General features: G+C 39.7%; 1 protein-coding gene across 11 annotated transcripts; it reads left to right on the top strand.

Moving 5' to 3' along the window:
• Nucleotides 1-1,080: 1,080 nt before the first annotated feature.
• On the top strand, nt 1,081-18,507 carry LOC122869869 (osteocalcin 2-like). Of its 11 annotated transcripts, XM_044183232.1 has the most exons (17): nt 1,082-1,349; nt 2,531-2,563; nt 3,187-3,276; nt 4,015-4,056; nt 6,503-6,544; nt 8,588-8,668; nt 10,426-10,542; nt 10,805-10,852; nt 10,933-10,968; nt 11,101-11,139; nt 11,266-11,291; nt 11,636-11,701; nt 11,853-11,894; nt 15,829-15,927; nt 16,124-16,148; nt 16,245-16,327; nt 17,451-18,507. In XM_044183232.1, exons 1-16 carry the CDS (start codon nt 1,289-1,291, stop codon nt 16,301-16,303), a joined length of 906 nt encoding a protein of 301 aa, XP_044039167.1. In that variant the 5' UTR covers nt 1,082-1,288; the 3' UTR covers nt 16,304-16,327; nt 17,451-18,507. The 11 variants fall into 11 exon arrangements, with proteins under 11 accessions (XP_044039173.1, XP_044039167.1, XP_044039175.1 ...); XM_044183229.1 differs by lacking the exon at nt 11,266-11,291 and having other exon boundaries at nt 1,083-1,349; nt 3,190-3,276; XM_044183230.1 differs by lacking the exon at nt 11,266-11,291 and having other exon boundaries at nt 1,084-1,349; nt 11,101-11,133.
• Nucleotides 18,508-23,338: the final 4,831 nt, after the last annotated feature.

The following is a 23,338-nucleotide window of genomic DNA, read 5'->3' as shown; positions in this document are numbered from 1 at the left end:
AGGCTGTCCTACAGTCCTCCGCCAATGAATTGCATATATGCGTATATATATGATACCATGTAAAATATAATCAAATACATAATACAAATAATCCTAAGGGCATTTTTTTGCATCACAATTAAATAAAGCTTTATTATAGAGCAACATGATGCTCTGTGTTTTCCAACAAGATTACAGGAAACACACTCGTCATCACCCATCATTCAAACCTGCAGGGAAATCAAAGACACAAACAATCGGGTCCCATTCACACCTCAGAGTTCATGGGGTGAAAAGAGAGAAAGGAGAGCTTTAAAGGGCCTTCCATCACTTCACATACTCTGTTCCCAGAGTAGTCTTAGTGTGGTGCTCTGCTGTGTATTGTTCCACTCAACTGATGAATTTGGCGTTGACTGGCCAGTAATGGAGATGGGAAATTGCTCCTTGGCAATTCCACAACTAAGGTGTTTCCTCTTCATCAACCTTAGTGACTTCTTTGATTAAACTGAAGACATAGCCATGACTGCGCAAGCATGCCTGTGTACAGAGGAGACAAAGATCTGCAGGCTTTCTGCATTATTCAAAGAGAAAATGTGGATTAGAATGAAGAGGATTTTATCTTTTAGATTGTTTGGACACAATTTTATTGGTTTAACTCAGTACATGAGTGTACTTGAAGATCAATTTATTATTTATTAATTATTTACAAGAATTGGTTTCTTTTCAGAAAGAGACAGAGCTCTCCAACGTACCTCTACATTCTTAAGTAGTTAAATAAAATAACTCTACAATTGATCTAAGCAGCCTACATTTTCTTGTCCCTGGTTTCTCAAGAGTCTTTTGGTCTCTTCAGCTGAAATCACAAACACAATGCTCAAATGAAAGGAAGTAAACTCTGACATCCTGTTTTCTCGGGAGGGCCAAAAAACAGGAGCTAGATTTTGAAGCCTCAGAGGGATAATATGAAGAACAACTGATCACAAATGAAATTGTTTTTGCACCGTCCAAGTCGCAGTCTCCTCCCAACTGGTCAGGTGGTGTCAGAGCAGGAAAAAATAAGTGATGGGAGTTGGCGATGCATTGAAACACAAAACTGAGAGTCCTGTTAAATGTGCCTTGTGCTGGTCTCCATAGCCACCCACTTTACGTCAGGAAGGGAAGCCAGTATATTTCCTCCCCTTCTTTATCTAAAGGAAGTGCCAAAATAAGCATCAGCAGCGGAGCACCCAAGCTTGGAACACCTTTTCCACTGGCCACTCAGTTGGAGTCTGAGGAAGAAGTCAGAAGAGTTCACGGACGCAGAATCACCATGAAGACTATCAGGGTTCTTGTCATCCTTCTGCTCGCATCTGTCCATATCTTCACACCAGGTGGGGGAACCATTCAAACTGCTTTTGGCAGATAGAAATCACAGAATCAGAGTTGAGAGCCCTTAAAAGTCTTCAGCTCTCCTTAACTGAGAGCGGTTAGTTTTAACCTTGCTTCTGTGCATTGTCAGTGCAGGGGGAATTTTAAAAAATGGCCTCCTTTACTAATGTGTGAAACAAAATTTAATTTTATAGTGTTAAAATATTTTCACAATTAGGGTTTCCTATCAAGTTTATAAGACTAAGTTAGTTATTATAAACTAAATAATTTTTTTGTGTGTGTTGTGCAGCAGTAGTTGTTCTGATTGATTAGTGTGGAGCTGGAGGCTCTCACACTTTTGTTATGTTCACTCTTTTTAATATATTATATATTATGATTTTGTCGTTTTTTGGCTAAATACTCTTGTACCGTTTGTCCTAGAAACTTCATTACAACTTCAAAATGTACATATTCTTCATGAGATTTATGCTATTGATTATCTTTGCTCTAAAATGTTTCAGCGATTTTATATAATTTCTAAGTATTAAATCTATACTGGGAACTGTATGGGAGCAATGTTGGAAAGCTGAAATCTCAACTAAAAGTGCTAAAGCATTCATGCTTCATGGAAAGCTGCCACATGTGGAAAATTAATTAATTAAATCATGGTATTTATAGCACCACCATGTGGTCAGTTATTACGTGTTTTATGTTTTAGCTAATAACTCATGAACTGTGAGGTGCGGCAAATCAATATTTGCACAGTGTGTTCCTTGGATGAAGTCGATTCGACTGATATAGGCCACGCCCATTTGCGCCTGGAATTTTTTTTCGCCATTTTGGTAAAGACATTTTTTGCTTATTCTGGCACATATTTAATCTAATCTTCAACTTTGGACACACCATCTCTAGATAATCCCGAACAATACTTCTTAGTTCATTGTTGGGTATCACGTACTGTTTTACTGTCTGTAATTGGTTACCAAACTTTTGAAGGCGTGGCCTGATGCACTTAATGGGCCATAACTCTTCAATGCTAAATTGATTAGTATAGGATTGCATCCAGATGTGGGAATGTTGTACATACAGCCACACTGCACAAGTGTATAACATGTCATAGAATTCCACCCACAGACCAAGAGGTCAAGAGTCATGAAAAGGCTCATAAACATTTTCAACACCACTCTGTGTTTCTGCTTTACAGTGTCATCAGATGACACACCACCAGCAGATACAGGTAAGTATTGCATTAAAGCAATATTTCTACATCTACTTGCTTTCTGGTGGAGAGTATGATGAGAAGAGCAATAGCCAGGGGCGTAAATATAGACAGTGTGGTTGCACTGGGGCCTGTGGGCCCTCCAACAATGTATTGGACAGAAGCATAGACTGGCTCCTTGCAAATGATTTAGAATGCAGCCTTGGAAATACAACAGTGTCCAAAGAACAACTCGCATTAAGTTAAAATTGGTGCCATTTGTTATATATCCTCATGAAAAGGCAAACCCATATCCATCATGGTTTTCTTTTTTTTCGTAAAATAGTCAAACTCTCCGCCAGAAGGCAAATAAGTGTACTTCCCAAAATGTCAAACTATTCACACTGAAGTCAGTGTCAAAGTCAATGAAAGACAATCTTTTTTATGCAGTAAGCAATCTGCTCTTTGTGTTACAGTGTTAATTTAGAATTTACATTCCTGCGTCTTTTCTTTCCTTGTTGAGCTCAGACTCCTCTGTTACTATTACAGTGATCATTTTGATTCTCTAGAAACATGACCAGAGTTGAGTTCTGGTTTTATTTTTCTACAGATCTTAGAAAAAAACTATTTATATGTCCATGTCTATCTTTTTTGTCTATCAGCAGCAGCATCGGCAGCACCTGCAGCATCCTCAGCAACAACACCAGCTCCCACTGCTTCTCATAATACCAGCAGCAAAACTCCTGAGAACAGTGAGTGTGCATATAAATTAAGTGGACTGAAGAAAGAAAGAAAGAAAGAGAGAAAGAAAAAAAGAAAGATAGATAGATCTACTCAATGAGCTTACTTTGTCTGCAAGCTGCAATAGGAAATACACTTATTAGCTTTCTGGTGGAGAGTATGATGAGAAGAGCAACACCCGGGGGCGCAAATATAGACAGTAAATATAGCTAATAACTCATGAACTGTGAGGCACGGCAAATCAATATTTGCGCAGTATGTTACTTGGATGAAGTCGATTCGACTGATATAGGCCACGCCCATTTGCGCCTGGAAATCTTTTTCACCATTTTGGTAAAGATATTTTTTGCTTATTTTGGCACATATTTAATCTAATCTTCAACTTTGGACATACCATCTCTAGATAATCCCGAACAATACTTCTTAGTTCATTGTTGGATATCACGTACTGTTTGTCTGTAATTGGTTACCAAACTTTTGAAGGCGTGGTCTGATGCACTTAATTGGCCATAACTCTTCAATGCTAAATTGATTAGCATAGGATTGCATCCAGATGTGGGAATGTTGTACATACAGCCACACTGCACAAGTGTATAACATGTCATAGAATTCCACCCACAGACCAAGAGGTCAAGAGTCATGAAAAGATTAATAAACATTTTCAACACCACTCTGTGAATGAATGTGGTTGCTGATTTCACCTGTCACCAAAAAAACAACGTTCAAACATTTGTGTTTCTGCTTTACAGTGTCATCAGATGACACAACTGACACACCACCAGCGCATACAGGTAAGTATTGCATTAAAGCAATACTTCTACATTTTGGGAAATACACTTACTTGCTTTCTGGTGGAGAGTATGATGAGAAGAGCAGCACCCAGGGGCGTAAATATAGACAGTGCAGGTAGTGCGGTTGCACTGGGGCCCGTGGGCCCATAGAGAGAGCAGGCCCTCCAATAATGTGAACATAAGATATCAAGCGCAAATCAAAACCTCAGGAATGAAAAACCCCAAGTACCAAAGTGACAAATGAGGGTGGCTCTTGATTTGTTTGTTTTCCTTGCACACAGCCAAAATAACTTTTAACTGTTCTGCACTGAGCAGATAGATGATCTAACAGCAGATAGCCAGTGGGAACCAAACTGCCCTCTCTCACAGAGACAACAGATCATTGTCCTGAGACCAAAACGTCCCAACTGGCACCAAATCTACTTCCAGCATTTAGCAGTAAACATCTGGAGGAAACACCCTCGCCCTGGCTGCTGCTCACCCAGCAGAGGCATTTTAAGTAATCTTTATGAGCAATGAGAAGAAAATTAACAAACATTTCTCTTAAGACTGGATTAAACTTCAGTCACAAAAATAATGACATGAGACTTGACAATTACTTAACTTATTTGAGACTTGCTTCAGAGTGAAAACATTTGAGCCTCAAGTTTTGAATGTATGTATAAGACAAAGACTATGCAGGCCTTGCATAGCCTCACAGCTTGAATAGTTCATTATTAGGCCTATGCAGTGAAAATAATTGGTCTAAGCTATGCAAACACATTACAGATGTGTCATTTTAATGGTGTGCATGCTTATGAAAACATGCGACTTGACTTGGACTCACCCCAAAGGGCTATAGACATGACTTGAGGCTTTACTCAAAGGACTTGAGACTTTAATTGACACTTGCATCGAAATACTTGAAACTTGACTTGGACTTGTTTCAAATTACTTAAAGGACTTGAGATTTGATATGAGACTTGCTCCAAATTACTTGAGGCTTGACTTGAAGACTTGTCTCGAATGATTTATAGGACTTGTGACTTAACTTGAGAGATGCTCTAAATACTTGGTTTTGACTTTTATGGAATGACTTAAAGGACTTGAGACTTGAGAATTGCTGTGAAATACTTAAGAATTTATTGGACTTGTCTTGAATTACTTAATGGACTTGAGACTTGACTTGACACAAGATCCAAAATACTTGAGGCTTGACTTGGATTTTTCTCAAATTACTTAAGGGACTTGAGACTTGACTTGAGGCTTGCTCTGAAATACATGAAACCTTTTGAATGATTTAAAGGACTTGAGATTTTCTCTGAAATACTTGAGTTCTGACTTGGTCTTGTTTCAAATTAATGAAAGGACTTTAGACTTGACTTGTGACTTGCTCTGAAATACTTGATTTTGACTTGTCTGGAATGACTAAAAGGACTTGACACTTGACTTGAGATGTGATCCAAAATACTTGAGGCTTGACTTGGACTTGACTTGAGGTGCACATGGGCTAAATTTGCCCTCACATGCACTTGAGGCTTACTCTGAAATACATTAAACCTGACTTGGCCTTGTTTTGATTGACTTAAGGAACTTGAGACTCTAGTTGGACTTGTCTCAAACAACTTAAAGGACTTGAGATTTAGTCTGAAATACTTGAGACCTGACATGGACTTGCCCCAGTAGTCTTAAAAACAGCTCTGGCAAGAAGAGCTGCTTTTCCTCCCTGATGGGACTCATGAGCCAGACAGCGCTGCATGTAATCATTGCTGAAACGTGCAGTTCAGCTCTTCAGCAACTGCTCTGGTGTGTAATATGTTGCATGGCATCGTAGCTGACAACAGAGAAGACAGGAAGCTTGGCTGCACAGGTCAGGGGACAACAATAGTGTGTCTGGGACAGGATGCAGCTTCACACTGCTGCAGCACTTCGAGCAGAGGATATCCACTTCAACACGCCACAACCTCCACCACTATCTTGAATTCTCATCCCCAATCTGACATTTGGGGTGAGGGCACGCCTTTGTCTCAGACACTGGGCTTTAAAGCCATGCCAAACAGGAATGATGCAAATATGCAACTGTGAACCTAAAATAGAGAATCTGTCTGTTTACGTAGACAAACTGATTCTGGTGTTTTCGTGATGGAAGCATTCTGAACTCCTAGATATCATATTAGCTTTAAACATTGCACTCTGACCTCAGACAGTTAGGATGTAAAGCATAAGAGCCAGCAGAGTGTTTTAGTGATCCCAGTGACTGAGATAACAACGCTGGACAAAGGCTTCAGTGTTGCTTACATACGACTGAAATTAGTCTACAGCAAAAAATGTACTCAGTAATCAAGAGATCAAGAGTCATGAAAAGATTCATAAACATTTTCAACACCACTCTGTGAATGAATGTGGTTGCTGATTTCACCTGTCACCAAAAAAACAACGTTCAAACATTTGTGTTTCTGCTTTACAGTGTCATCAGATGACACAACTGACACACCACCAGCACATACAGGTAAGTATTGCATTAAAGCAATACTTCTACATCTACTGAGCAGATAGATGATCTAACAGCAGATAGCCAGTGGGAACCAAACTGCCCTCTCTCACAGAGACAACAGATCATTGTCCTGAGACCAAAACGTCCCAACTGGCACCAAATCTACTTCCAGCATTTAGCAGTAAACATCTGGAGGAAACACCCTCGCCCTGGCTGCTGCTCACCCAGCAGAGGCATTTTAAGTAATCTTTATGAGCAATGAGAAGAAAATTAACAAACATTTCTCTTAAGACTGGATTAAACTTCAGTCACAAAAATAATGACATGAGACTTGACAATTACTTAACTTATTTGAGACTTGCTTCAGAGTGAAAACATTTGAGCCTCAAGTTTTGAATGTATGTATAAGACAAAGACTATGCAGGCCTTGCATAGCCTCACAGCTTGAATAGTTCATTATTAGGCCTATGCAGTGAAAATAATTGGTCTAAGCTATGCAAACACATTACAGATGTGTCATTTTAATGGTGTGCATGCTTATGAAAACATGCGACTTGACTTGGACTCACCCCAAAGGGCTATAGACATGACTTGAGGCTTTACTCAAAGGACTTGAGACTTTAATTGACACTTGCATCGAAATACTTGAAACTTGACTTGGACTTGTTTCAAATTACTTAAAGGACTTGAGATTTGATATGAGACTTGCTCCAAATTACTTGAGGCTTGACTTGGACTTGTCTCAAATTAATTATAGGACTTGTGACTTGCTCTGAAATACTTGGTTTTGACTTGTCTGGAATGACTAAAAGGACTTGACATGTGATCCAAAATACTTGAGACCTGACATGGACTTGCCCCAGTAGTCTTAAAAACAGCTCTGGCAAGAAGAGCTGCTTTTTCTTCCTGATGGGACTCATGAGCCAGACAGAGCTGCATGTGAGGCGCGGCAAATCGATATTTGCACAGTGTGTTCCTTGAATGAAGTTGATTCGACTGATATAGGCCACGCCCATTTGCGCCTGGAATTTTTTTTTGCCATTTTGGTAAAGACATTTTTTGCTTATTTTGGCACATATTTAATCTAATCTTCAACTTTGGACATACCATCTCTAGATAATCCCGAACAATACTTCTTAGTTCATTGTTGGGTGTCACGTACTGTTTTACTGTCTGTAATTGGTTACCAAACCTTTGAAGGCATGGCCTGATGCACTTAATGGGCCATAACTCTTAAATGCTAAATTGATTAGCATAGGATTGCATCCAGATGTGGGAATGTTGTACATACAGCCACACTGCACAAGTGTATAACATGTCATAGAATTCCACCCACAGACCAAGAGGTCAAGAGTCATGAAAAGGCTTATAAACATTTTCAACACCACTCTGTGTTTCTGCTTTACAGTGTCATCAGATGACAGATGACATTTAAGCAATACTTCTACATTTTGGGAAATACACTTACTTGCTTTCTGGTGGAGAGTATGATGAGAAGAGCAATAGCCAGGGGCGTAAATATAGACAGTGTGGTTGCACTGGGGCCTGTGGGCCCTCCAACAATGTATTGGACAGAAGCATAGACTGGCTCCTTGCAAATGATTTAGAATGCAACCTTGGAAATACAACAGTGTCCAAAGAACAACTCACATTAAGTTAAAATTGGTGCCATTTGTTATATATCCTCACGAAAAGGCAAACCCATATCCATCATGGTTTTCTTTTTTTCTTTTTTTTCGTAAAATAGTCAAACTCTCCGCCAGAAGGCAAATAAGTGTACTTCCCAAAATGTCAAACTATTCACACTGAAGTCAGTGTCAAAGTCAATGAAAGACAATCTTTTTTATGCAGTAAGCAATCTGCTCTTTGTGTTACAGTGTTAATTTAGAATTTACATTCCTGCGTCTTTTCTTTCCTTGTTGAGCTCAGACTCCTCTGTTACTATTACAGTGATCATTTTGATTCTGTAGAAACATGACCAGAGTTGAGTTCTGGTTTTATTTTTCTACAGATCTTAGAAAAAAAACTATTTATATGTCCATGTCTATCTTTTTTCAGATGCAGCACCTGCAGCATCCTCAATAACAACACCAGCTCCCACTGCTTCTCATAATACCAGCAGCAAAACTCCTGAGAACAGTGAGTGTGCATATAAGTTAAGTGGACTGAAAAAAGAAAGAAAGAAAGAAAGATAGAAAGATAGATAGATCTACAGTGGTGTGAAAAAGTGTTTGCCCCCTTCCTGATTTCTTATTTTTTTGCATGTTTGTCACACTTAAATGTTTCAGATCATCAAACAAATTTAAATGTTAGTCAAAGTTAACACAAGTAAACACAAAACGCAGTTTTTAAATTAAGGTTGTTATTATTAAGGGAAAACAAAATCCAAACCTGCATGGCCCTGTGTGAAATAGTGACCCCCTGTTACAACATAACTTAAGTGTGGTTTATCACACCTGAGTTCAATTCCTCTAGCCACACCCAGGCCTGATTACTGCCACACCTGTTCTCAATCAAGAAATCACTTAAATAGGACCTGCCTGACAAAGTGAAGTGGACCAAAAAATCTTCAAAAGCTAGACATCATGCCGAGATCCAAAGAAATTCAGGAAAAATGAGAAAGAAAGTAATTGAGAGCTATCAGTCTGGAAAAGGTTACAAAGCCATTTCTAAAGCTTTGGGATTTCAGCGAACCACAGTGAGAGCCATTATCAACAAATGGCGAAAACATGGAACAGTGGTGAACCTTCCCAGGAGTGGCCGGCTGACCAAAATTACCCCAAGAGCGCAGCGACGACTCATCCAAGAGGTCACAAAAGACCCCACAACAACATCCAAAGAACAGCAGGTCTCACTTGCCTCAGTTAAGGTCAGTGTTCATGACTCCACCATAAGAAAGAGACTAGGCAAAAATGGCCTGCATGGCAGAGTTCCAAGACGAAAATCACTGCTGAGCAAAAAGAACATTAAGGTTCGTCTCATTTTTGCCAGAAAACATCTTGATGATCCCCAAGACTTTTGGGAAAATACTCTGTAGACTGACGAGACAAAAGTTGAACTTTTTGGAAGGTGTGTGTCCCATTACATCTGGTGTAAAAGTAACACCGCATTTCAGAAAATGAACATCATACCAACAGTAAAATATGGTGGTGGCAGTGTGATGGTCTGGAGCTGTTTTGCTGCTTCAGGACCTGGAAGACTTGCTGTGATAAATGGAACCATGAATTCTGCTGTCTACCAAAAACTCCTGAAAGAGGCATCTGTTCGTGATTTAAAGCTGAAGCGAGCTTGGGTTCTGCAGCAGGACAATGATCCAAAACACACCAGCAAGTCCACCTCTGAATGGCTGAAGAAGAACAAAATAAAGACTTGTGAGTGGCCTAGTCAAAGTCCTGACCTGAATCCTATTTAGATGCTGTGGCATAACCTTAAAAAGGCAGTTCATGCTCGAAAACCCTGGCTGAATTACAACAATTCTGCAAAGATGAGTGGGCCAAAATTCCTCCACAGCACTGTAAAAGACTCATTGCAAGTTATCGCAAACGCTTGATTGCAGTTGTTGCTGCTAAGGGTGCCCGACCAGTTATTAGGCTTAGGGGGTAATCACTATTTCACACAGGGCCATGTAGGTTTGGATTTTTTCCCCCTTAATAATAACAACCTTCATTTAAAGACTGCATTTTGTGTTTACTTGTGTTATCTTTGACTAATATTTTAATTTGTTTGATGATCTGAAACATTTAAGTTTGACAAACATGCAAAAAAATAAGAAATCAGGAAGGGGGCAAACACTTTTTCACACCACAGTACTCAATGAGCTTACTTTGTCTGCCAGCTGCAATAGACCTATTTGACTATGTTCATGATAAAAAGGTCTTTACCCTTTTTTTTTCTAGAAAACAATGAGCCTTCAAGAGCCCCAACAACTGAGAACACTGCTTCAACTACAGCAGCATCTGCAGACAATACTATGAGCAGCACATTTCAAGCTGTTACACAGAACGGCGATGAAAGTTAGTAGTATAGTTAGTAAGCTGTGTTACAAATTGTGGTAGAAATTAGTTAAGAATTATGCCTTGCATCTTGTTTGGAAGTGACAGATTAATAAAAAGTTTAAGTAATAATAAATGTTGCAAACCAGGAGCAGGAGGTATTGGATATAATTACTAAAAAATAACAAATTACTGCTTGAGATTTGTTATATTTAAATTTGATTATTATTAGCTTTGGGAAATGGCACTTTGTGACCAAGATCTCATTACCTTCCTAACCCAGGAAACAACTCTAAGACCATGACAGGGAGCAAGAAAAATGAGACTCAAGGTAAGAAGAGATTTGGTACAGGTACATCATCAGTGATGAGCAAGCTTTTGTAAACTTTAAACTAGTTTGATTTTTGTTAGGACCCAACAGCACTGAAAACCAAAACACAGGCAAAGGTACGTACCAAAATAAATTAACATCTCATCTTGTTTTCATGATTGTCTCAAAACCATGTCAAGTGATTAAAAACGTTTTTCAAATAACAACTGGATTTAAAGCAGAATTCAAACTAGTTTCAATTTTGTTAGGACCCAATAACAGCACTGAAAACCAAAACGCAGGCAAAGGTATGTACCAAAATAAAATAACATCATTTTTTGTTTTCATAACTCTCATAAGCACCAAGTTTTTTCTAACACTAAATGCAGACATATTTCAAGTTTGACTCAAATGAAGATCTTTATTTTCCACAGTTACACCTCCTCCTGTCCCAGATACAGTATATTATTAACTCTCTCTTTTCTAGAACAAGCACTTCTCTTTATTCTTCTTCTTTTATTCTTTATATTTATGCATTTACACTCATAAATAAAATGTAATGCCAACATAATATTGACGTAATCACAAAGCAAACATTCTCTTTAGTTGAAACACTCTCTGTGAGGTGGATACTCAAACTGCTTCACACTTCCATGAAAATGTACAAGATGTACAAAAAGTACATCAGAACTTTTACAACCTTTGTAGACTCTTTCTAATCTCTGCAATTGTGATGATGTTTTGTTAACATTATTTTTAGAGATTCATTTAAGTGTAATTAATTAATTAATTTCAATATGATAGTATCGCATCAAACAACTCCAAGTATGCCAAAACAACCGAATGAAAACGCCAAAGAGAAAGGTGCTGGTAAGTTGTACTTCCATACTGTATGGTTATGCTGCATATTAAACTATGAATGAAAAATTAATGAAATCATATCAAATCATAAATAATTTTAAATCATATTGTTCAGTAACAAGGGGCAAGAAACTAATCAAAAAACGCATTGTTTTGAAAGATTCTCAGACTGGCCGTGATGAGAAAGTTCCCCCCAAATCAGGTAATGTACTGAACTAAACTGTGCATTACTGAACTTGTCGGTCATACCCCACAAACCATGCCACAAACACTCAATGGTGATTTCATCAAAATCAGACCAGTGATGTAGCAGTTGCAGCCTCTCAAACTAGACTCACTAAGAAAACTACAGCCAATGACAGCCAAGTGGAGTCAACCACACACAAGCTACTCACTTGTTTGTGAACGTTGACACTCCCACCGCAACGACAAGTGGCGGAGGCAGTGTTGTGCGATTTGTTCACTTCCAGCGGGTCTTCTACACTACAGCCTGCTTGCGGCTCTGAGCGGTGCTTTGAGCTAAACGCTAACGGCCTCACTAGGACAAAGCTAACATGCTGATGTTTAGAAGGGATAAATAAATGTTTACCATGTTCACCATCTTAGTTTAGCATGTTAGCATGTTAACATTTCCTAATTAGCACTAAACACAAAGTACAGCTAACGCTGATGGGAATTTCATAAAAAATTTTAATTAAATTTAATTTTCACCTGATGTATGCACTAGATGAAAAGTTAAGGGATCACCAAAATGATTACAATTCCTCTGTTATGGACAGAATAGCCGGAGACACCAAGCTGGAGACACAGATGGTTTTATTGTACACAATGTAACACAAGCAGTGAGTAGAATGGGAGATTATGGTTACTGATACCGTCCTTAGTTTAGCGGGGTAGGAGATTGGGAGCCAGAAACACACACACTGGAGACAGGAGAACATGGAGCTGGAGACTGAAACTCAGGAGAGGAGAAAGCACACTTTTCAAAGCTGGAGTTGTTGAAACGTTGTCTTGCAGGGCAGAGAGTAGTGTCCTTGTTGAAATGAGACTGGACACTGACTGAGGTGAGTGGGGTGTTTTTGTACTGGGGCTGGAGTGATGCAGATGGAGATCTGGTGTGTAATTGGCATCAGGTGTCTTGATTAGAAGCCTGGCGTGTCCGTGACACTATGACGAATCTTGTATTGTGAGGGTAACTGAAGCTTGTACGTGACCGGGTTGATCTACTCGAGGATGGTGAAGGGGCCAATGAATTTGGGACTGAGCTTTCTGCAGGGCAGGCGCATCCTGATGTCTTGGGTGGACAGCTAGACTATTTGACCGGGTTGGTATTCTGGAGCAGTAGATCGTCTTTAGTCGGCTGTCAACCTGCGTCTGCAGAGCGCCCTTTACAGTTGGTGGTGCGCAGCGTCCCAGACCCTCTCGCTCTCTCGGAACCAGTAGTCGACCGTGGGAACCTCTGAGGGCTCTCCTAACCATGGGAAGTGAGGGGTTTGGTAGCCGAGCACACATTGGAAGGGAGTGAGTCCAGTAGTAGGTTGGCGTAGGGAGTTCTGTGCGTACTTGGCCCAACCCAGGAACTGGTTCCAAGAGTCCTGGTGGCCATGGCAGAAGGTACATAGGAAGCGCCCGATTTCCTGGATTTTCCTTTCTGTTTGCCCGTTTGCTTGTGGGTAGTAACCAGAAGAGAGGCTAACAGTCACACCTAGAAGAATGGCTTCCATACCCGTGAGATGAACTGGGGTCCCCTGTCGAATTCGATGTCCTCACGGATACCAAAATACTGGAAGATGTGGTTGAACATACATTCCGCTGTTTCCATGGCCGTCCTGTCATCCTTGTACATACCTTCTCACATCCCTGGCCATATTGGGCCACCAGAAGCGTTCCCGTAGCAACGAGTGTTTTATTGGCCCCTGGGTGACCAGTGCCCAGAGATGTGTGGGATGCGAGGATCAGGGTGTTGCGTTGTATTCTAGGGACATATTGATGGTTCGGTGGGCAGCCCGGTGGAGTTTAGGTGGAGGCATTGGAGGAGGGAATGGAGATTTCAGACCCCTGGATGGGGTTTACGAAGATCTGTTTGGGGAGAATGGTTTCGGGTTCTTCTGTGGATTCTTCAGGTGTGTACAGCCGGGACAAGGCATCTGCCTGGCGGGGGTTGAGACGTTTGGCATTTTGGAGGTACTCTAAGTTTTTATGATCAGTGAGTACAGTGAATGGATGTTTGGCACCCTCCAACCAATGCCTCCATTCTTCCAGCGCCAGATTGATGGCAAGCAGTTCACGGTTGCCGATGTCATAATTTCTCTCCGCCGGGCTGAGTTTCTGGGAGAAGTAAGCACATGGATGGAATTTGGCCAGGGTACCCTGTAGTTGCGAAAGCATCGCTCCTACTCCTGTGGTAGAGGCGTCCACCTCTACCGTGAATGGTTGTTCAGGATCTTGATGAACTAGGAGCGGTGCACTGGTGAAGGCTTCTTTGAGGAGTGTGAAGGCTTTATGAGCAGTGGGTGGCCAGGACAGAGACTTGGGCTTGTTGTGGAGAAGATTGGTTAGAGGTTGGACAATGGTGCTGTAACCTTGGATGAAGCGACAGTAAAAGTTAGCGAAACCCAGGAATCACTGTAGTTCCTTGATGGTGGTAGGTGTGGGCCAGTATAGCCTAGGAACTGCACTGAGGGCTGATGAAACATGCATTTTTCTGCCTTGAATTCCCTCAGACATTCCAGGACCTCCGCAAAGTGATGGCGATGTTCGGCCAGACTATGAAACCATCTTTGGGAAAAATTTATTTGATGTGTAGCCTACTTTGATTTTTTTGTTTGGCCCATGTCCCCTCCACTAACATGGAGGGGACCGGGTTTATGACCTATACTGCAGCCAGCCACCAAGGAGCGATCGAGATGATTTGGCTTTTGGGGAGCTGTCATGTCGTCTATCTTTATAGACAGGTGAAGTCCCTCCCCTTCCGGTGTCCCCCATGAGACCTGATTTTGGAATAAATATGTATGATAGTCAATGGCGAGAGACAAACTTTTTGATTCCATTTGAACTGTGCCATGATTTACACATATGATGTTTGTCAACTTAAAAGATAATTTTGCAAGTCAAGAAAGTTGCAGTTTGTCTTAGGTTTGTCATAGTACCATTTAGTTTTGTGTGAAACCGCTCAGTGAACTACATCTCTCGCTCGCACAACATACGTCACAGACACCAACATGGCCGTCCCTTGTAACATTAGTTTACGTGGGCTGTGTTCAGCTCCGACAAAATGTAGCAAAACTTTTATTTAAATGGTGGAGCTTTGAACACCCTGTTGTGCCTTTTAAATATGGCAGTGTTAATATACACATTGCTGTATGTGCTGACACACCCACCAAACGAGAGAAAATGTACTTCAAAGCCTGTTGCGTATCGTTTTGAGGAAATAAGTCGTTCAACCTGGAAACCGAAGCAAAACAGTGCACAGTCTTATCAGATTGAACATGCCCCTGATGTGTTTTAGCCAGCAACTCCTGGTCCTTTTAACAGCCGAGAAGCGAAAGAACGAGCAAGACTCGTTGCTCGTGTGACTAAATCCGGTACTTTATACATCCATGTACGCAGTAGGCGATACGAGGGGGGATGCCACCCCCCTTGTTGGCAAATTGACTAAAATCTGTCCCCCTGCTCAAAAGATGCTCTGTGATTTGTCTCATAGTCGTGCTTCACTTTGACCAACATGTCTATCCCTTGAGCTAAGATGCTAGTGTGAGTAAAAATGTGACCTTCACTTATCATATCCCACATCAAACCAATTACTTTAGTATCTTAACTTCCTTCTAGGTTTCCTCAAACTCTGACCAGTGATATCTGTAAAAAATAATCTGAAACATAGCCATCTTCTTAGACACACACACACATATATCGATATTTTAAATATTAAACCTATATGGATGACATGTTTTGGCACTACAATGTGGAGGTTTTAAAGTTACATTACTTTGCTTGATTGTGAAATGGTAATTTAAGGTAAACTTTGAGGTGCTGCAACGGCTACATCACTGGTCTGCCATTTGGTTAGACATTAATCTTTGAGAGACGAGCCAAACCAGATTGATGTTGATGACTGTCCCCTCCAATTTTACCCTCAGACAAAAGGCTGTGGTGGATTGTGTTGCCTGTCCTCCTGGTTGGAGCTGCTGCCGCCATTGTCCTCAAATTCAAATGCAAGAAGATCCATGATCACTCAGGTGCATCTATATACTATCAACGGATATACTATATATATATATATATTGCTATATATATGGATGCATTGCACTTGATATATTTAAGGTGTAATTATTCATGCATCATTTAAATGAGAAGATACTTATTTTTGATATTGAATGAGATCAGCAAAATTACAATTTGTCTTAATGTCTTCTCTTGTCCTCTGTTTAACAGAATCCACTGATAATGGAACTGAGAAGTAAGTTTCGTAAGTAACGTTGTCATTATGGACTGTATTTAAAAGTTGTATGAACAACTAAAGTTTCCATCCCTTTGTTTCTCCAACTCTCCACAGCGCATCTTTCCAGAGCAGACCTGAAAGCACCAAAGATGGTGTCATGCTCCTCGGGGTGAAGTCATCAGGCGGAGAAGAAAATGGTGAACTGCCTACTGTCTATTTCCTGCAAGAGTTCCTTCCAAGTTCCTTCTGTTTGTGCATTTTTCCATCATTTGGATGAAGCAGTTTCTCCAGACACAGACTTGCAATTATTCCAAGGAAGTTACAGGCTTTTAATATCTCATTGTACTGGATGGGCTTTTGGGGCTTTGCAGGGCAACAGAAGGTGTTTCCTGTGATTCTGTGCCCCCACCCATGAACAAGCAGCAGGGCTTGAAAGATAGGGACTTCCTAACATAAACACAGATTATTTGGACAGGAGCTATTGTGCAGCCAGTAAATGTCAGTGTGGCCCAGATGCTGCAGGCCCATGCATGTTTGTTGGTGGGGTGAATGCTTGCGCACATCCACCAGTGCCCATGTGTCATTAATGGTTTGTACACAGACTCAGTACCCCTTTCACCCCACCCGTGAAAAAAAAATCTGGGCAGTAAATGTCCTACCTTGCCTCCCTAATACAATCAGGCCTAGATGACTTGGCTGTGGGCTTCAGGGGGAAATGGAGTCATGCTTTAGGAATTTTGCTGAGGAAGAAAGTGTTTATGTTGTTGCAGACTACTGGATTTCTTTGGATTGTAGCTTTATAAATTCTTATCTGACAGCAAAACTTGTTCGTCATATATACCGAACTCCACACAGATAAGACCTTACAGTCCCACGCTCATGAACTAAAAGCTCACTAACAAAAACTGCTTTTTTACTGATTTAAAAAGTCCATATCAGCACCATAAAAAAGACTCCTCCTAGCAGTCCTAAATTTAATGTGTTATAATGATTTAATAAATGTACAGGCAGTTTGGCTTCAGGAAAGTGTACAACTGGTTTCAGATAACCTTTTGGATCAGAGAACGAGTGGAAACTTTTTCAACAAGTACCACTTTCTAATCATGGTGACCTACTGTCCTATACTGTACATAGTCAATGCAGCACTGCCGACTAGTGTTACCTTGAAAAAAAGGCACAAATGATCTTCTCAAAACACAATTCAGGTCATTATTTTGATCATTTTTCAGGTTGGATAAAGGTCACATTTTTTTAACATACAGATGTGGTTTTGTCCTAGTGTGGTTTAATCAGTTGCCTCTGTTGTTATGTATGTTCCAGCTGCTGCGAGATAAAAAGAAGGGCTGCAACATCAAGATCGGCCAGTGGACGAGTCACACCTGTCGCCCGATAGTCTGAAGGAACTGTTTAGATGTTTGATTTTTTTTGTGTGTGTGAATTTTGTGAAACATTTTGTGTGTTTTTTTTAATGTAAATGGTAAATGGACTGTACTTGTATAGTGCCTTTCTAGTCTTCCGACCACTCAAAGCGCATTCACCCCATTCACACACTGATGGGTCATCAGTACAAACAAACTAATTAATCATTCACACACACTCACACACTGAAGGCACAGCCCTCAGGAGCAATTTGGGGTTCAGTGTCTTACCCTAGGACACTTCAACACATGGGCTAGGGGGAAGCTGGGATCGACCTTCCAATTGGTGGAAGGTCGCCCTGTACGATTCTGTATACTGAAAGCAGGTTTATAAAGCAGGGTTTGTGCCTGGATCATAAATCTCAGCGCAAGTGAACTTATTTTCAACCAAAATATGTTCCTACAGACTTAACACAGTAAATCTCTTTGAATTGATAGCATAGGCTAAATACATTAAGCAGATCAATCATTGCCTGTGCAATATAGCAAATAAAAACTTAATCTATGCACCAGTTCAGTATACTATTAACAACAACAAACTTAAATACAGCTGCAAATCTAATTTCCGTCTACTTGTTGGGCCACAAAACATGTTTTCTGTAGAGTACACTGACCTCAGATCCATCACATATTTGATGTAATAAATCTCTGTTCATTTCTTAGTTTTATAACTATGCTTTGGTTGTGTTGTTACCCACCATTTATTTGCCTTGAACTATTTTGTAGATGATGATGTTTTGTTTTGTTTAACATTCAGTCACCAGAAGATGGTATAAGAACAGGCTTTTTTCAGGCGTTCTCCATTTTTTATGTATTTCTTTTTCAGTAAATGTAACATTCAAGCACAATGAACAAGTAAAGCAGATGTTGGGGATTGTATTTAAAGACACAGGAACTACTTTATGGCTGGAATTTGTCACTCTCAACCTCTATTTCCTCAATAAATCACTATAAAATGGTTTGGTTTGGTTTAATGTCACATATGTTGAATTGAAGTAGTTTTTTGAGTTTTGAGAGCTTTGTGCTACAAGATATTTGTACTAAAATCACCCGTCAATCAATGTAATAACATAGTGTGATACTGTATGTAACCCAGATCACCACCAACAGTGTCAGTTCAGTGATTCACCACTAGAGGGAGCAGACAGTCAACACAAGACAAAGAAAGCAACAATGGTTTTGCCCCAGTTCATAAGCTAGTGTTTATTGCAGAGTGGTTTCATGGGGCTGTTGACAGAGGAGTGAGATTTAGGCAACCAGTGTAAAAATCTCACTCTGTGTAAAGATCAAGCAGGTGATCTTCATAATATAGTGTTCCTACAATGCAGGACAGATACGCACATAACCAATGTTACCAGATTACATACTGATTTCATATGGAACTAATTCAATTTCATAGTATAAATTCAAATGACTTTTGCCATTTTGTCGTCACGAGCTCCATTTTGAATTGATTCACACACAGGGTTATAAGGAGTGGCCTTTGTAAGCTGAGACTGGGTAACAGCTTTGACTGTGGGCACATTTCCCTCAAAGAGACAGTGAGCAGATTGGCAGAAGGCCCATCACACACAACCATAACGCCTTACCAGCTGTGGCATGGGCTGCGTTACATTCAGGATATCATGCCAGGCCTTTCTCCTTCAGCTTCACTCTACAACTTAGAGTATTTAGTCTCCCTCTTTAGGCCAGATATCTACTCATTTTCACTTTAAATTTTAAAGTGGCTCTAAGTCTTTGACAGTGAAAATCATTGTAAATGTTACCTTTACAATTCGTTTCAACCAAGTGCCCTTTTCTGTTGTTACAAACATTCTTGAATGTTTCCTTTGTAAGGCAGCAGTGTCGTTGATTGAAAACTACCGTGTGCTTCAGAGAGCTAATGGCGGTCATTTCCACATATTAAATCTCTAAATCTGTAATGTTTGCAGCACAGCAGTACAATTGTACATTTTAGCACAATGAAAATTGCTCCCTTAGGAGTGTTTCTCTCTGGAGAAAAAATCTGACTAGTTAAAATTTCCACCAGAAAATGAATCCTCTGATTGTCTTCATAAGTGACACAATAACGGGACCAAATGAAAGCTAAAAATAAAAATGAATTAATATTTTGGTGTAGCTACTGCTACTGCATTCCCTGTTTTATTTAATTTAGGAATCCCAAAATTGGACAACATTTGCAATGTGGTATTATTGCAGAGAAAATATCAAAGGAGCTCTTGTGTTTGTCAAATAAACACAAGAGTCCATTGGCTTTGGTCTGTTCTACTGCCTCATGTTGCTCATTTGTGGCAAAACTAGACAGCTTCCAGTGACATATAAGAATGCCAGAGTCACATTATTAACTGTAAGAGAACAGTACATCAAAGATGCATTAAAGCCAGCTGTTAACATAAGTAGGGTTTTTGTAGATTTGCAGGGACATTTATTTACAATCAAGAAACAGTGGATGCTCCTTTTCACTATATAGTTTAAATTATAGCAATAGCTGTATGGGATTTTATTGGGTATCTGATATTTGTAGATCTGTTGGACCTTATCAGGAAAATAATAAAAATACAATGCAACACTTGATATCATAATAGATATTACAGTTAACTGCAAGAGTGTCCTGTTAAGGATAGAATCAACTGAAAACTCAAAAATATTACATTATTTCCTCTTTTTTTTACTTGAGGGAACTTACTTCTTTACTTAAGACATCTCAGCTGTGTGCAGGACCAGCAATGCTCTGATATGCATGAGGAATACTCCTGCACATGCAACCTGTTATCACCCGTGGAGAAATGCAACTCAGCAAAAAGGCTCCTGTTGTTAAATTTCACTGGGGAGGGAAGAGGGTGCGACAAGCGGCACATTTCACTGAACAGAGAGTGGGGCCAGCCTGGCATACCAGGCATCTTGACGGGTGATAACAGAAGGTTCATCTGAACGGCGATGGATTAGTAACCTGAAACACAACACATTTTATCATTTGCCTCTTTCAGGGAAACAGGAGCTGGCACATGAAGCAAATTCACAAGCTGATTTTGGTTGACTCGCCTTACCAACAGGGAGTGAAGGTCAAAAGCAGAGGTGCTTTACATTGCTAGCCTGGTCTCTGCTCTGTTATTGTCATGGCAAAAAAGAAAGATTCATTTCACTTTAAGTGAAATCCAACTGAGATTACAAGTTGCTGTAAACACATTAGGTCTCCAAAGCTTTTAGCTGCAGAGTATTATTTCATGTATGAGTTCAGAGATCATAAGGGCTTTCTTTCTGAACTCAGTTTGAGCTGTAAGGACAGTCAGAAATATGTCATTTGGGACCTCAAACTATAATGAGCGCCGTAATATCTAAACTGTATTGTTTACAAAGTTGACCTAACTTTCTCACACTTATCACTTGTAAAAAAATTTTTTTTTTGTTGGGATGGTTGCATCCCAGAAAGGCTTCACAACTGTGTAAATAGTCCCTGTGTTTGCCTTATTCTCAAGACAGCATGTTATGATTGATTTCTCACCAAAATAGTGACCTTCGTATATTCTACATACATTTAGGTCAAAACCTCATTAAAACAACTGTCATAAAGACAGCTGACACTATGCATTTTTGAACTGTGGTCTGAACACCTGGTTTAGAAACATTTTCTTTCTTTGTCATCCATGCGTACATTGCAGCTGGTGAATGATCAAATAGCCAATATTCTTATTATTTATTTTTTAACTATTACAAGCAGAATACTATCGAGGAAACTGGGTTTAAAAATGTAAGGGCATAAAATTATTTCAGTAACTTGACTGTGTATCCTGATAACAGATTATATCAAAGAGAGGGGTGACACTGCAGGGACATGTCAGCTGCTTCCCATGACTGATTCTACAACTCTCATGCCTAAACCTTTGATTTCTTGGCAACAGCAAATCTAATACATATTTCAAGTACAGTTATATGACAACATATTCCAGTAAACCACAACAAAAACCTTTTTATATTTCATATTTAAACTTGTTTTTCACAAATAAACTGATAAAGAAATGTATTCACATAAAAACCTGCTAAGATTATCTTGACCTATTCCCACACCATGTTGATCAAACAATCTGAATCCTACCTGAAGCCTTTTGCACATAACTTAAACAAAAGCCTTGCTTATCTAGCACTTTACACAGCATATGCCAGCATCCACAAAGGCAGTAACACTAGCTAAAGCATGTGACTTTTTTTCTGAGGCATATCTAGTTCTCCCCATGTGACTGGAGGAAAGCACTCTCTCTCTCTCTCTCTCTCTGTCGTCCATCGGATTCCATTACCCTTTAGCCAGCAGAGCTGCTGGGGGTAAGAGGGGCAGCTTCAGTTACTTGGAGAACATTTCTGTTGAGACAGTGTATGATGAGGGATAAACTGCTGATGAGCTGAACAACTGTGCTCTGCGTTTTACCTGCCAAATGTAAATGCACAGACATTTTGGCTTCCTCCTTCCTCATGTAAAGGACCCTCAGATACGCTGGGAATAGGCCACAGACATCTGTTTTCATTTGTTTTAGAGATCCATCTGGGAAAATGTTTTGCTTTTTTTTTTTGCACATAATTACATGCCTGTTGGAGGTGAAAGCCACACAATAGATTTCATTCTCTGAGCTTCTATTTTGGGGTAGTTTTTCACAAGGCAGCCACTAATAATTCTTCATTTTGCTGCAGATCCCTGGACCCTCTTGGATTGGTGTGTGAGGGTTCAGAAGCAATGCTGTTGAGGTCAAGCCAAGAATCTCCATACTCGCGTTTCTGCTTCTTATTTCAAAACCAGTACCGTGTTTGAAAGTGTTAATCCTGCTGAAAATACTGCCTGTGTGTCAAAAATGTAGATTGTCCTTTTCAACAATTCTTTGTTACAACTAGAATAAATACAACATTTTATGTATGAGGTTAGTTGTCTAATCAAAGGTGTAGGTGTGAATTATGAACTTGTAGTTGGTTTGCTATAGAAGGTTGCATATCTAATACTTGGTAGTAAAAAAAAACATGCATTTTAACAAAGATAAAAAAGGAAAACAATTATTTCCTTAACATTCGACAACAACAAAGTCATCAAAGCCTCATGGGAGATGTGGTAGTTGTTTGAATGCTATAAAAAAATGCATAGAGACCCAATATGTTGCCTCTTGCATAGAGACTTTTGCATTAAATTTGTGTTCAAAGAATTTGAACTCCTGTTTGTGCATCTGTATTATTACTGAATGGCTGTACTTCCTACATTTGCTAAACGCAACATAACATATGATAGGGAGATTAAAGATTAAAGTGTTTTTTTGGCCATCACCCCACAAAATTCAAAAATCTTAAGGCTAAATAACAAGTTTCTGTGGCTGAAACAAAGTATTTAAGCAGATGTGATGCCATTTGAGTCTGAATGGACTATTTTGAATAGTGGACACTAAATAAGTCTTTTCATGAAATATGAAATATTTAATATGTTAAAATCACAGAGGCTGGTTGTCATTCTGAATTTCATTTAAAATCAGCAAAATGTTTTCATATTCAAAATAGTTAAACCTAGTATGAACTGTGTGTTTGCTATTCTTAGATTAATCGAGGTTTTCAATATTGTAAAATTTGTTATATGACTCTTTTCCTGCCAAAGGGATGGATGAACCCCTGTGTGCAAATAAAAAGCAGCAAGCTATCTTGTCCGTGTAGCAACACAAATATTCTCCTTAAGTATTGGTCAATTATTTAATTTAAACCCTATTTCGCAGCCAATCAGAGAAGTGCTGCGGTTTACGTCGCGAGGCGTGCTCTGATTGGTCAAAC

This window comes from Siniperca chuatsi, linkage group LG22, assembly GCF_020085105.1.
Source record: "Siniperca chuatsi isolate FFG_IHB_CAS linkage group LG22, ASM2008510v1, whole genome shotgun sequence".
NCBI classification, from domain to species: domain Eukaryota; kingdom Metazoa; phylum Chordata; class Actinopteri; order Centrarchiformes; family Sinipercidae; genus Siniperca; species Siniperca chuatsi.
Note: the sequence above shows the minus strand (reverse complement) of the source record. Positions and strands in the feature narration are given on the sequence as shown.

What these genes read in the sequence shown, in the direction of transcription:
- LOC122869869 (XM_044183228.1), top strand. Translation starts at nt 1,289, where the DNA reads ATGAAGACTATCAGGGTTCTTGTCATCCTTCTGCTCGCATCTGTCCAT. An exon ending in CAGCAAAACTCCTGAGAACA is followed by an intron (nt 3,277 to 4,014) that starts GTGAGTGTGCAT and finishes TCTGCTTTACAG; the next exon opens with TGTCATCAGATGACACAACT. An exon ending in CAAGAAAAATGAGACTCAAG is followed by an intron (nt 10,853 to 10,932) that starts GTAAGAAGAGAT and finishes GATTTTTGTTAG; the next exon opens with GACCCAACAGCACTGAAAAC.